Here is a 14,738-nt window from a genome sequence, read left to right as displayed (position 1 = left end):
AGAGAGGACCAGACCAGGCGTGTTCCTCTGATGGCTCTCAAACACTTCATATTAAGTTCTCATGTGTTTAAGGGCTGACTGTTCACAGATTCGTTAAGTTGCACAAAAAAAGACATGGAAAAATAAGTTAAAAAAAACTATGAAATTCTTAACTGAGGTTGAGGAGTTTTGGCTTGTAACTGAACACTCTAACAAATGTTTATAGACTACTGTTGACACTCCTCTGAGTAGTTGCATCTTGTTTTATAAGGCAATTCACATACACAGGAACATAGAAGCTTCAGAGCTTTGTAGGCTCAGCCAAAATCTTCACAGGCACATCCCTTCCGACCATCAGTAGTATCTACAGGAGGTGCTGCTTCAAGCAGGCAACATCCATTAACAAAGCTCCCACCGTCTTGTCCATGCCATCTTCTCACAGTTACCATTGAGCAGAAGGTGCAGATGCCTGAAGTTCCACATCATCAGATTTAAGAACAGATACTTCCTGTCAACCAAATGGTCTTGAACCAGGCAATGCACCCTAATCACTATAGTTTAACAAATCTTAACCACTTCTTTTAGTTAGCACCAAAATTGACTTTTTTGTTCTAATGTTATTTGTTCTTGCAAAAATGTATATAATTTGTTTCATTTATGTTTTTTCTTGTGAGTGCTGTAGAAACTAAGTATTTCTTATTGTACCTGGGCATACATGTACTTGTGCATATGACAATAAACTCAACCTTGATTTTGAGAAGCACATTATTCCAGCATGCTCCTTTTGTGGCCCACTTAATCTTGTATAACGTTGTTCTGTGGTCTCCTCCTCTCCCGGGGGCTGTTGAAGGCAAGAATCTCATATGTCCTCACTATTTTATCTACTTATGCTGTGGTCTTCAGGATCCTTGGACGTATACACTGAGGTCTCTCTATTCCTCAGCGCTCTCTAGAGGTTCTACCATCCAGTGTGCATGTCCTACGCTTACTAATCATCCCAAAGTACGTCACCTCACAACTTAACAGGATTAAACTCCATTTGCCACTGCTCTGCCCATCTAACCAACTGATCAGTATCGTACTGTAGCCTATAACTATCATTTTTAATATCAACAATACTGATGATTTTTTGTGTTACCTTAAACTTGACATCTTATGTTCTATATTTTTTAATGTATGTAACAGTAATGTCAAGTCAAATGAAGTTTATTTTCATTTAACTATATACATGTATATAGAAACGAGACATTTCTTCCACTCAGGGTACACATAACTCATGATAACATGAAGGTGAGGATAAAATCTACAGGTGAATCACACATGAGTAACAAACTAAAGTACATTAATATCAAATATTGTGAGGTACGGAACAGATTAGCCAGTGACACTTCGAATACGATACAGCTGGGAATTCAGAAGCCTAATGGCCTGGGGGGAGAAAAGTGCTTCTCATCCTGACCGTCCTTGTTTTATACATCGTCGTCTTCTGCCTGATGGTAGAAAGGCAGAGGATGCTGGCACTCCTGATAATTGTCCCCAGTGGATGGTAGGGAGAACCATACGATCCTCTCAGCTGCTCTCACGGTCCTTTGTCGGGATTTCCGGTCCAACACTCTGTTGCTCCCATACCAGATGGAGATGCAACTTGTCAGGACACTCTCAATGGTGCTCCTGTAAAATGCAGCTAAGTCCTAGCACTGATCTCTGTAGTAGAGGTTTCCTTATATAAGAACAATCCTCCACTATCACCGCTTGCCTCCTTTGATCACTCTAATTATGCATTGAATTTGCCAACTTATCCTGGATCCAATCAAGTCTAATCATGGATTACAGTAAAATTCTACATGCTACACTTAGCTTTCAAGATTTGATACAAGTAAAACATTTTGTGAATTGCACACATCTTTTTCCATGAACACATTAAAACAAGGGGAAAATCCAGATAAAACATGATCTAAGGAAAGTTAATGACCTTAATATGACATCAGTGTACAGCCTGATGGGACTCCTCCTTTCCCACAAAATATACTCAAGCTCATGTTAGTGCTCTTGTCATTCAAATGAGCTTATAGTTAGCTAAGACAACAGATTCCATTACACATAATGAATTCATTTACATTGGCTAAAGATTGAATCGTAGTATCTAAACTGGACCCTTTGGATACAGCCAATTCAAGCATTTCTCAGCCAAATATAATTTTCTCATATCTGGAGGGAAAAGAGAAAAAACATCTTTGTAAGCTAGGAATCATATGCCAATTCTCTGTAAAATTTGCTGTGTTTCAGCATCTTCAAAGGCAGTGCACTTTTTGGGGATCGAATTTGCTTTCAGAGAGAGAAAACCCATATACCCATCCAGCTAGCAATCTAATTGGAGAAGCACCAAGGCCAGGTAAATGGAGGTTCCGAGATGTTTTTATGTTCCAGCTTCCATAAATGGTCTCTTTTTCCATTTGAAGCATGGACTTATTTTTCACAGTTTCATAAACTTCAGGAAAAAAACTCCCTCTAGGTCAGTAAGAATTCATGTTTAAGACCCATTTTGTGTTGGCACTTCCCACATTTGAACCTTACCATCCCCTGTTAGGTTTGTTACTTAAGCAAACAGAATCACACCAGCTTTCCATTTCAAGCACTTCTTTGCATGTTTTAATTTGCGCATTGCCTACTAAATCCTGGTCTGAACTTTAAAGTGACTCTACTGGATTATTTACCTAACCGCACATCTACCTCCAGGAGTGACATGAATTCAATTCCCTGTTTTGCAAAGACATCCAACATATGAGAATTAACAAAGGTTGCAGGGCCATGTATTTATGAACAAGTTACAGGGTTAGTCGAACTTTTTTTCTGGTGTGCTATGCTTCTTTAAGAAGACACAATGAACTCAGGGTTTACAATACTGATCAGATGTGGAAAGGCTCTTCTGCTGAAATAGAAGCCCAGGAATATAAAAAGGCATACTTAAGTACTGCACAAAAAAATGAACATTGCCACTGTTGGATGCCAAACAATTGAACTTGAAATTGAACTTGAGTTGTGCAATTCCTTCCTCTCTTTTACAAAATGTATCTGTTTATTTAAGAATGAATATACACCAGTACCATACAATTACTGTATGTTCAAAGGAAAGCTAGGTCAATCAATGTCATTGCAACTGGCTACACAGATAAAAGGCCCTCTGGAAGATATTACTTGAGACATCTGATCTGTTGTATCACGTGCAGTGTCAGAATTAATAAAGTGTTAACACATGTAGAGTTCATTCAGATGAATTAGTCTTTGGTCTGAGATATCGATTCCATTCTTCTTTTCACAGATGCTGCCAGATATGCTGATATTTTCCAGAGTTTTCCATTTTGATTTCAGCACTAATTGGCTTCGAAGTGCACAATCATTGCCCGAGCTAGACAGCACTAAAAATAAAATCAAAGCTTCCAGAAATTCCCCTTACAAAAGATGCTGATGTAAATACTTTTGTGAACCATTCAACTGGCTTAACGAAAATTCCTTGATACCATTCACACAGACAACTGTGGACAAGTGACCCGCAACAAAAGGACCTCCTTTCAACTATTTTGCACAGGCCTATTTTGTTAGCTTTTCAGTAGCAACACACGTTAATGTGGAACCCTCGTCATATTCAAAGGTTTGCTTGTAATTCATAATTCTACTGTCACAGAGACAATAAGCACAAGACAATCAAATTAGTTATGCTGTCATAAACATTTTTCATAGAATGGTTCAGCGGATTAAAATACATTTAGTGAGATTACACAGTTCATCTGAATTAAAGAGCCTGTTCTAAAAAAAATCTGTTTTGCATCACATTGAAATTTGGATTATTATTCTGTGTTCATATGGAAATGAGCATTTTCTATACAAAATGATTGCACTTTCTTTAGTGTGTGAATAAATATGCTAATTGCTTAGCTGGACAAGAGCATGATTTATGCTGAATTCACTGATATACAGTCAGCTAACCTTTTGCAACATGATCTCAATGCACATGCTGATGTCCCTATTTCATTGCATTATGCTGATATTTTTCTGACAAATTTGAACCGCTTTTGTTAAGTTCACCAAAGCAGATCAGCTGACAAGGGTTCCTTTGTTCTGGCGATGTTCTCGAGGGAATGATTGGTCACCTTGTTCCACCAGTCTGCACAGGAGCTGACAGTCATTTCACATTCTGTGTGATTGTGCCAAAGGGAAATTTTGTTTTTGCCTTTTTGCAGCCGTGGACACGCTGGACCACACTGACTTCCACCAACGACACAGAAGTCTCTTTCACCTGGGTGTGACTGGACAGACCTAAATCTAGTCTACTCTACCCACTCACAGTTGAGAATCATCTCTTCCACATATTAACCTACTATCCTCGAAAACCTAACCCTGCCCTTATGAGAGATTTTTTTTAAATTGATTTTTAAATGCATTTTCTACAACACTACAAATAAAAAAAACCCAAGAACAAAGTAGAAAATTAGTACAGTGCAAGATAAACATACAATAGTAATATGATACAAAATAAGATAATTGAGAAAGCACCCAAGTTGAAGTCATGTAAAGTTAGTGTCCTCCCCAAGCCCCACAACAAAAAAAAAACTCCAGACCAACCAAAACAAAATGTAGAAAATATAAATCAGAACATTCAAACCCCCAAAACTGTAAATACACTTGAAAACAGAAGATAATAAAGCCTACTACCAAAAAAAAGAACTGAAAGCAAGGGACTGAAAAAAAAACTTAATTAAAAGGAAAATTATGAAAATACTCAATAAAAGGTCCCCAGACCTTATGGAACTTTATATCCGAATTAAGAATTGAATAATGGATTTTTTCAAGATCTAAACAGGACATGATATCATTAAGCCATTGAGCATGCGTGGGCGGGGCAACATCTCTCCATCTAAGGAGAATTAGATGTCTAGCCAGGAGAGAAGCAAAAGATAATATTTGACATTTAGTCGAACTCAAGCGTATATCTGTCTCACCCTAGAAACCAAACAGAGCAATTAAAGGGTTAGGCTTTAAGTGGTGATTCAGAATACAGGATAAGGTTATAAAAACATCTTTCCAAAACTTCTCTAAGCTAGGACAGGTCCTGTACATATGAATAAGAGAGGCCTCGCCACTTTTGCATTTATCACAAAGAGGACTAATATTAGGGTAAAATCGAGATAATTTAGATTTGGACATATGGGCTCTATGAACAATCTTAAACTGTAAAAGACAGTGGCGAGCACAGAGAGAAGCTGAATTAACCGATTTGAGAATCGAGTCCCAAATCTCATCAGATAAAGGGATATTTAAGTCATGCTCCCAAGCCATTCTGATTTTATCCACAGGGGCATGCCGTAATGATACTAATTTATCATGAATAAAGGATATTAAGCCTTTACCCAGTGGATTAATAGAAAGAAATAAATCCATAGCATTTTTCTCCGGCATTTCAGGGAAGTTGGGAATTAAAGGATTGATAAAGTGTCTGATTTGGAGATATCTAAAGAAATGGGCATTAGGCAGATTGAACTTAGCAGAGAGCTGTTGAAAGGATGCGAAGCGATTATCAATAAAAAGATCTTCAAAATGCCTTATGCCCTTTCTATACCAACCATAGAATGTTGAATCATACATAGTAGGTAGAAAAAGATGATTATGTAAGATAGGACTAGAAAGGGAAAAACCATAAAAACCATAAAATTTCCTAAACTGGGCCCATAATCACAAAGTATGTCTAACAAGAGGATTAACAATTCGTCTAGACAAACTACTAGGGAGTGCAGAACCAAGAAGTGCAGAAATAGATAGATCTTTAGTGGAATTCAGCTCCATTGCTACCCAATTAGGGCACTCAGATTGGCTATGAGAAAAAGACCAGAAGATAGTACAATGGATGTTAGCTGCCCAGTAGTATAAACGAAAATTAGGTAAGGCCATGCCACCCTCTTTTTTAGATTTTTGAAGATAAACTTTATTAATTCTAGAACGCTTATTCTTCCACAGATAGGACAAAATAATAGAGTCTAAGGAATCAAAAAAGGTTTTAGAAATAAAAATTGGAATAGATTGAAATAAATATAAAAATTTAGGGAGAACGTACATTTTAATAACATTAATACGACCTACCAAGGGCATAGGTAGAGGTGACCATTGTGACAGACTCTGTTTTGTAGTGTATAAAAGATTGGCAAAATTTTCACGAAAAAGATCTTTAAGCTTCCTTGTAACTGTAATACCAAGGTAAGTAAATTGATTATGAACTACTTTAAAGGGGAGGTCACGAAATGCTAATACTTGTGTTTCTTTATTAATTGGGAAAAGTTCACTCTTATGTAAATTAAGTTTATAGCCAGAAAACTGGCTAAATTGATCAAGAAGTGAAAACATTGGAGGTAAGGATGTGGATGGATTTGAAAGAAAAAGTAATAGATCATCAGCATAAAGAGAAACTTTATGCTCAACACCCCCCCCCCCCCTCCAAATCCCGGTCAATTCAGGACAGATTCAGAATGCTATTGCCAGAGGTTCTACAGCCAAATCAAAAAGAAAGGGACTTAAAGGGCATCCTTGACAGGTGCCACATTTAAGGTTAAACAACTGGGATTGCTGAGGATTAGTCAAAACAGAGGTGGTAGGACATAGATACAGCAATTTGATCCAAGATATAAAAGTTTGACCGAGGTCAAATTTTTCTAAAAGCACAAAGAGGTAGTTCCACTCTATATGATCAAATGCTTTCTCCGCATCGAGAGAAATAACACATTCAGGAATCCCAGTTGAAGGTGAATATAAAATAGTAAATAAACGCCATATGTTAAAAAAAGGAAGACGGTTTTTAATAAAACCCGTTTGATCATCAGAAATAATAGAGGGTTTAACAGTTTCTAATCTATGAGCCAAAACTTTGGCCAAGATTTTAACATCAACATTAAGCAAAGAGATCGGCCTGTACGAGGAACACTCTGTTGGGTCTTTACCCTTTTTTAATAAAAGAATAATACATGCCTTATTAAATGACGGTGGCAATTTACCATAGTTAAACGAGTCAGATAGTACTGAGAGTAACTGAGGTGAAAGAAGTGAAGAGAATGATTCATAAAATTCTACGGGGAACCATCAGGTCCTGGAGATTTGCCTGAAGACAGTGCAGAAATTGCAAAAGATACTTCTTCTAATGATATAGGCTCATTAAGTTTTGCTTTAAAATCAGATGAAAGCAAAGGGATATTCAGAGTATTTAAAAAAAGATCAACAGAAATATTCTCATTCAGAGATTCAGAGGAATAAAGCCAAGAGTAAAAATTTTTAAATACGTCATTGATTTCTGAGTGATTCGATGTAATATCCCGTTCTCCTTCCGGATCTTTGTGATATGTTGTTTAGCTTTAGAATGCCTCAACTGATTAACTAGAAATTTACCAGATTTGTCACCATGAATATAAAAGCGACTCTTACTTTCAAGAAGTTGACGTTCAACAGGTTGAGTAGAGAGGAAGTCAAATTTAGTTTGAAGTTCTACACACTTCTTATATAATTCAGGGTTATTAGTTTGAGCATATAATTGATCTAATTCTTTAATCTGATTAATTAGGTCTATCTAATCGATCTATACGGGACTTTCTATTAAGATTTGCTGTATATGAGATTATTTGACCCCTCAAATATGCTTTCATGGCATCCCAGACAATCTGGGATGAAATTTCAGATGACGTATTAGTGCTTAAAAAAAAAGTTATCTGATCCTTAATAAATTTTAGAAAATCATCATCCAATAATAAAGTCAGGTTAAAACACCAATGTTTATTCCTCTGAGGGAGACCAGGAAAATTTAGAGACAAAGTAATTGGAGCATGGTCAGAAATCAGTATACTCTGATAGTCACAAGAATGGACAAATGAAATAAGTTGATTATCAATTAAAAAATAGTCAATTCTAGTAAAGGTATGGTGAACATATGAAAAAAAAAGAATAATCTCTCTCACTAGGATGAAGGAAACGCCATATATCAGAGATACCATAGTTAAAAAGAAAAGAGTGAATAGCTAAAGCAGATTTAGTAGGTGATCTAGTAACAGGGGACGATCGATCCAAATTTGGATCTAAACAGCAATTAAAGTCGCCACCCAATATAAGAGAATATGAATTTAAATCTGGTAATGAGGAGAAAAAACGTTCAAAAAAATTAACATCATCAGAATTGGGAGCATACAGGTTTGCTAGTACAACTTTAGTGTTATATAATTTACCAGAACCAATAATAAAACGGCCATTTGTGTCAGATATCTTACTATGGAGTTCAAAAGGAATATTTGAGTTAATAAGGATGGAAACCCCCCCCCCCCCCCCAGCTTTGGCTGGGAAGGATGAATGAAAATGCTGACCCACCCACTTTGACAAAGGCCGAGAATTATCAAAACTACGAATATGAGTTTCTTGAAGGAAAGCAATGTCAGCTTTAAGTTGCTTAATACGGGAAAAGACCTTCCTTCTTTTAACAGGATAATTCAATCCCTTTACATTCCAGCTCACAAATTTCAGTGTATTAACCATTATCAACTGTTAATACATAAAAGGTAGTAGGCATATATAAAATCAAACATTGCAATAACAGTCTGGGAACAAAAATATAAACATAAATCAGTAAAATCAGGACAGAAACATGCCCTGAATAACAAGGGAAAACAGAAGAAACAATAAATAGTGTTGAAACTGGAGAACCCACCCCACCCTCACAACCCAAAACTAGATGGCTACCCAAAAAAGCAGCTAGCTCTACAAAAAAAATTTTACCCCGAAAATAACTACCAGTTCCGTATCATAGACGTAGGCTCCGTATAGATAATATAGCAAATACTGACTAACTTATGCACTAGAGAGCAAAATTACAAATAGGAACAACGTCATCAGAAAAGATATAAAACTTAATACAAAAAAAACCAAAAAAAAACTAACCTACCCGCGAGAAACTATGAAAAATTGAAAAAGAAAGATAAAGGGGGGCGGGAAGGGGGAAATTATAAACTTAACGAGAGTACATATCAGCCGTTTAAAAAAAAGGCAAGTCTTATACCGTAAATCAACAGGGAGGCCTTCAATAAGAAACTCCAAGCCTCCAAAACAAATTAAGACCAATTGTAGTTCTCCATAGTTAAAGTTATTAAGAAGTAGAATAAATTACACAAGTAAAATCTAAAGTCCGCAGGGAAACATTAAATTTAGATCATCTATTTAAGAAAATCGCACCAAGTCCAGGGAGAGACTAACTAGAACCCTTAGAATCTCAGTATTTAATGTCTGAATTATTCAAGTAGAGTCTGAGTTCGCAAAAAAAAAAAACTTTAATTCAAGAAATACTTATCAGCCATTTTAGAAAATCAAACCGGGTCCGAAGAAGTCAAGATGGCTGGAAGATTTCCAACAAACAACTCAGCCTCCTTCACTGATTTAAACCACTTATATTCTCTAGTAGTAAGCGTAATTCGAAGATCGGCAGGGTTACGAAGAGAAGGTTTGAATCCATGATTAAAGAGCACTTTCATTACACCTTTGAACTCAGCACGCATCTTCAGAACCTGGGGGGCATAATCCTCCACGATACGAATGGTGGCATTTTGGAAAGTCAGAGTACCTCAAACGGTTTTTCACCTGATATCGATGAAAACACAGGATAATTGGCTGTGGTCAAGAACCCAAAATAGCACGAGGGACATAAATCCTGTGAGCCCTTTCTAGCTCAGGTGGAGTTGGGAGAAATTCTTTCCCGAAAAACTCACAGAGAAAAGAAGGGAAAAATTCAACGGAAAAGCCCTTTTCGGTGGCCTCCAGCAAAACGAGAATTCGCAGATTTCAGCGCCTGCTCCAATTTTCGAGATCCGCCATTCTGGAAGTAAGTTTACTGTTTTTCTCTGTTAGTTTGGAGCAGAGAGTTGCTAGATGTTGAACATGGCATTCTAAACGTTCCGAGGTTAGGTTGATGCGAGATTGATGTTCAGCATTGTCATCCACTCTGGCGTTAATCTGATCCAATTTTGACTCCAGCTGACTGATAGAAGCTCTAAATTCAGTCTTGATATCCATTAGAGTATCTTGTCGATGCTGTTCCAGGATAGAGAGAATCTCGGCCGACAAAGCCGTGGGAGTTTCTTTTTTCCCGAGTCTAGTACTTCTTGTAGCCATTATAAGATAGACGTATTCGCAGGCAGATAAAAGAGAGCAGTTAAAATAATGAACTAAGGTTTAAAAAGGGAGACACATAGTGCGAAGATAAGAAGTATAATGGAGCAAAAGTTAGAAGCAACTAAACAATCGCCATCTTACCGGAAGTCCCCCTTATGAGAGATTGAAGTATGTTGGAGTTCAGAGAGGCCCGGTTATCCTTGCATATGACTCTTGAAAGTTAACATGATGGTTTGGAAAGCAAAGGGAACATTAGGATTTGCAACTTGAAGATTTGAGTACATGAAAAGAGATGTCTTGCTTCAATCTTGTGCTTCTAGAACAAGGTGTTGACAATGGCCTCTCTATCTACAAAAGATACGGGTGTCACTGTAGTGTAGCAGCTGGCATAATGCTAATTTAGCACCAGCAACCAGGGTCCAATTCCACCACTGTCTGTAAGGGTTTGTATATTCTCCCTGTGACTGCGTGGTCTTCTGTTCTCCGTGTTGTGCTCTCTGTTTTCCTTCCACCTTCCAAAAGTGTATGGGTTAAGTAGACTAATTGGTCACATGGGTGTAATTGGAGACCATGGGCCTGTTGGGCCTGAGGGGTCTATCACTGGCCTGTATGTCCAGCTAAAATAAAAATCAAGCAAAAGATACACGATAAAGAGAGGCAGCAACAAAAATTCACCACTTTATTTTGGGGATGGTGTATATTGATCTGTATTCCCTTGATTTTAGAAGAATAAAAGCTGAACTTATTTAACTATGTAGAATTCTTAAGGGCAAGGCATATATGGAGCAGATATATCCAGAAGCTGTGACGAGCTACAACACACCCAAAATTCTGGGGTAAGTCAGCAGGCCTCAGCCCGAAACATTGGCTGTTTATTTCCATCCATAGATGCTGCCTGACCTTCTGAGTCCCTTGAGAATTTTGTCTGATTTGTTCCAAATTTCCAGCACCTACAGAATGTCTTGCACCACTATGAGGGCAATGGAGTCTCAGTTGCTGAGTATGTTCAAATCAAAAGTCAACAGACTTTTAGATTTTAGGGGAATCAAAGGAAAGGGAAGTACTACTGAGGTTAAAAAACATTGTGAATGATGGAGAAGCACAAAGGGCCTAATTGCCTCCTCGCTTCCTTTTCTTATTTTTTTATATACATTCCTCAATTCTCATTAATGCTGTGCTCCTCAGCAACATTATCCAGAAGCCCAGGGCTATGTTTCTTTGTCTGTACTGAGGTCACTTAATTCTACCTAACCAACCCCTCTCCTAACACCTCCAAAACTTCTTCACAATCAAGCTGCTTGTCCAAAGGCCAGCTCTCAGTGCAAAGAAATTTCCTCCAATTAAATATAGCAAAGGCCAAAGATTTTGTTAGCTGTTCCTTCCACCATCTCTGGTTGTAGCCACTGATTCACTGTTCTTCTGGCAAGCACCACAAGGCAGAACTGGAATGCAGACTTGGTGTCATTGTAAGCCCAAGGTGAGACACTAGCCATTTCTGTGTCAGCTCTGTTCCTGCCTTAGCCGACATGTTACTCACACCCTCCTTTACATCACTTATAATTGACTACTACAATGTGCAGATAGTTGGTATCTTACATTCTACTATATGGATGAAGCTATTAAAAAAATTATTCAAAACAAACCCTATTCACCATTACCTGATTTCATGCTGGCTGACACAGGTTGCCAAAATTTGAATGAAAATTCCCACTTTTGTAATCAAATTCCTCTGCGTTCTTACTTCTTTTAACTCTATTAGCTCACCCAATCCTACAACTGTCAAATATACCTTCACTCGTTTAATTCTGGCAAATCCATGACCTTCGTCACTCCAGTATTGCCTTTGGCTACCAAGGCTCAAAATTCCTACCCTAAAACTCCCCATATCTTTACTTTCAGACAATTTGTTAAAACCTACTTCATTTGATCAGACTTTTGGTTATCAGTCTTGGACTTTACAGTGGGGTGCTAATTCTTGGATTTATCACCCACACTAATCCCTCGCTTACCCAACTGTCCTCCTCCCTCCTTTGACAAATCCAGACTGAAGATGTTCCTGGATAGTGAAGACAGAACTATAGTAGTTGACCAAAGCAGGAGCCAACACCAAATCCTGAGAAGACCTTCAATATCACACCACAGCTTAGCCATCTGTTGGAGCCGTCGTGTTTTGTGTTTAATTTTCTAAATATCTCTGACAATTTATCAGAACCAGGTTTAATATCACTGGCGTATGATGTGGAATATGTTGCCTTTGTGGCACAATGCAATATATAATAATACTGAAAAAATGGGAATTACATTATATATATATAGTTTAATTAGATGAGTGCAAAATTAAAAAAATAAATATCTTGTGAGGTTCATGGGTTCAATGTCCATTCAGAAATTGGATGGCAGAGGGGAAGAAGCTGTTCCTGAATCACTGAGTGTGTGCCTTCAGGGTTCTGTATCTCCTCCCTGGAGATAGTAATGAGAAGAGGGCATGTCCTGGGTGATGGGGGTCCTTAATGATGGATGCTGCCATCATTAACATTTAGAAACATTTAAGGGCAATTAAAAGTGCAGTAACAACAGAAATATTTTACAGTCATTACGCATTTAAAAATTCACCTAAAACATTTTTAAATATAATTAATATTATAGAAAACAAGTAAGTTTTCTGGTTCTCAGTTACACTAAGGATGAACCATCTCCAGGATCTTACCCCAACGTGCAGATGACCGTGACTAAATATTGGGAACTCCACCATGTTGGTGCATTGCTACTTGGCTCCATGTTCAGCCCACTGACAGATTCACCGGCATGTTTGGGATTTCCATGTTTGGAGATGCATGTGCTTCAGTCTCAGACTTGTTGTCATGGTCTTGAATAAATGCTAGCAGTAACACAACCACTCACAAATTCCAGGTCAACATTTCTTTTTTTTTGCCTTATTGTCAAATGTTGTGTAATAATTCGCCTTGGGACTTTTTATTACACCACACGTGTATGGTGCATTAGTGTTGTTGCCACTTAATTTATTTTTCTTTTTTTTTCCCTTAACATATTAATATTTCTGCCTTCCCTCACTTTCAGACTCAGGCTGATTCAGTTTCCAACTTCAAAACTGAGTATTTGCAGCACCTAAGGTCAACCCAACCTTTAACTGACCATAATGAGCTGGAGGAATGTGTTCATGCCAAATTATAGTGACCTAACAGTGCTGTAGGCAGAGTCAACTTACTCAGCACAGGGCAGGGATGAAAGCTAGGGAATTCCTGGGTGGTATGATTTTATACTTCATAGTATAGCACATTTACTATGCATGCTTATTTTTTTTTCAGCTGCAAACAACACTTGGAACTTCTATGCAAACATAATGATCTGTTCAGACAGATTTAATATCATAAACTCTCAGTTCACTAAGTGTTTAGATATTCAAGACAAATTCTGCACTGATTAGCTCCCAGTTCAGAGAATCTTTCGATTAGAACTCAGAGCAGAAATCTGGCATTGCCGCTGTTTTGATTTAATCTGACTGCGTTCTTGTTGAATCAGGTGTTAAGCAATGGGCACTCAGGACTGCTGAATAAATCTTACCATCTGAGTCTTTGAGAGTGTGCACAATTCTTTTATTGTTCTTGCTAACCAGAAAATCTAAGGAAAGTCATAGAAGGGTTAATGCTTCCCCCATAAAACTTAGATGCTAATAACTGAAAAAGCAATTTTTTCACAAAGCAACTAGGTTATTTTGTGGAGTTTAATTAAATGGAAAAAATTACTTCCCTGCAGATTTTCATAATTCTGCCTCCCAACAGGGGATAATTGAAAAATGCGGCAGAATGGATTCATGCTGTGTTAAAGGAGGTCTATAGAGAGGACACAGAAAGAGCTGGATGCACACGTTTCTGAGTTGGCAAACTCAGTTGTAAGGAGGGAATAAGAGAAAGGGGAGTTGTAACTGGACTCCTGCTATTGAAGTCTGCTTGAATGGGCCACAACCCAATGAGTGTTTTGTGCACTGAGCAGCAGGCAGCTCAAGGAGCAGAACAAAAAGGGCGTTGAACATTTTGCATCATTGCTACTTGAAGTAAAATATCAGCATTATGAAACCAAGGATTACTGCTTGTAGTTTGAATGAAATTAATGTGCACCTCTGAGGCACAATTTTCTTTCTATTGATTTATTGAAGGCGCTAATCTGTTTATTTTAAATGGATTAACATTTCCATTGGAACAATGATCAAAAGTATTCAGTTGTGTGGAGATTTGCTAATACTGGAGAAAATATTTCATAGAGTGTGGTATTATTAAATGAACAATCTGAACAAGTTTTGGATGAAGTTCCATATTAATTCATAATAACCTCTATATTTAACTTGTGGAATGTCTTTATCAACAGTTTAAAGAAGGTCTGTTTATGAATCTGGCCCTGAGTATCTGGCAGCTTAGGTTAATGAAGTAGTTTGAAGAGTAGATTTTTTAATCTGTTCAAGAGTTTGGTTTGGGTGGGGATTATTACCGAATTTGCTGAGAGTGCTGTGTGCAGTATCCCAGTTAACTGCAATGGAGATATTTTGCAACTCCATCTCCTTT

At 37.6% G+C, this 14,738-nt stretch overlaps 1 protein-coding gene across 13 annotated transcripts in view; it reads right to left on the bottom strand.

Annotated features, from left to right (window-relative positions):
* The window catches only part of b3gntl1 (UDP-GlcNAc:betaGal beta-1,3-N-acetylglucosaminyltransferase-like 1), a 342,821-nt gene that overhangs the window by 39,671 nt on the left and 288,412 nt on the right, over positions 1-14,738 (bottom strand). Inside the window, exon 12 of one of the 13 annotated variants that reach the window (XM_059948770.1) lies at positions 1,917-2,187. The exons of the other annotated variants lie outside the window; for them this stretch is intronic. Within the exon in view, the coding sequence (XP_059804753.1) occupies positions 2,182-2,187 (6 nt within the window). The 3' untranslated portion in view covers positions 1,917-2,181. Of the gene's footprint in view, positions 1-1,916; positions 2,188-14,738 lie in introns of those variants that run through there. 13 annotated transcript variants of the gene reach the window in all.

The sequence above is a fragment of the Hypanus sabinus genome, chromosome 23 (assembly GCF_030144855.1).
Source record: "Hypanus sabinus isolate sHypSab1 chromosome 23, sHypSab1.hap1, whole genome shotgun sequence".
In the NCBI taxonomy this organism is placed as follows: Eukaryota; Metazoa; Chordata; class Chondrichthyes; order Myliobatiformes; family Dasyatidae; genus Hypanus; species Hypanus sabinus.
The sequence above is the reverse complement of the archived record's forward strand: the minus strand, read 5'-3'. Positions and strand labels throughout refer to the sequence as shown.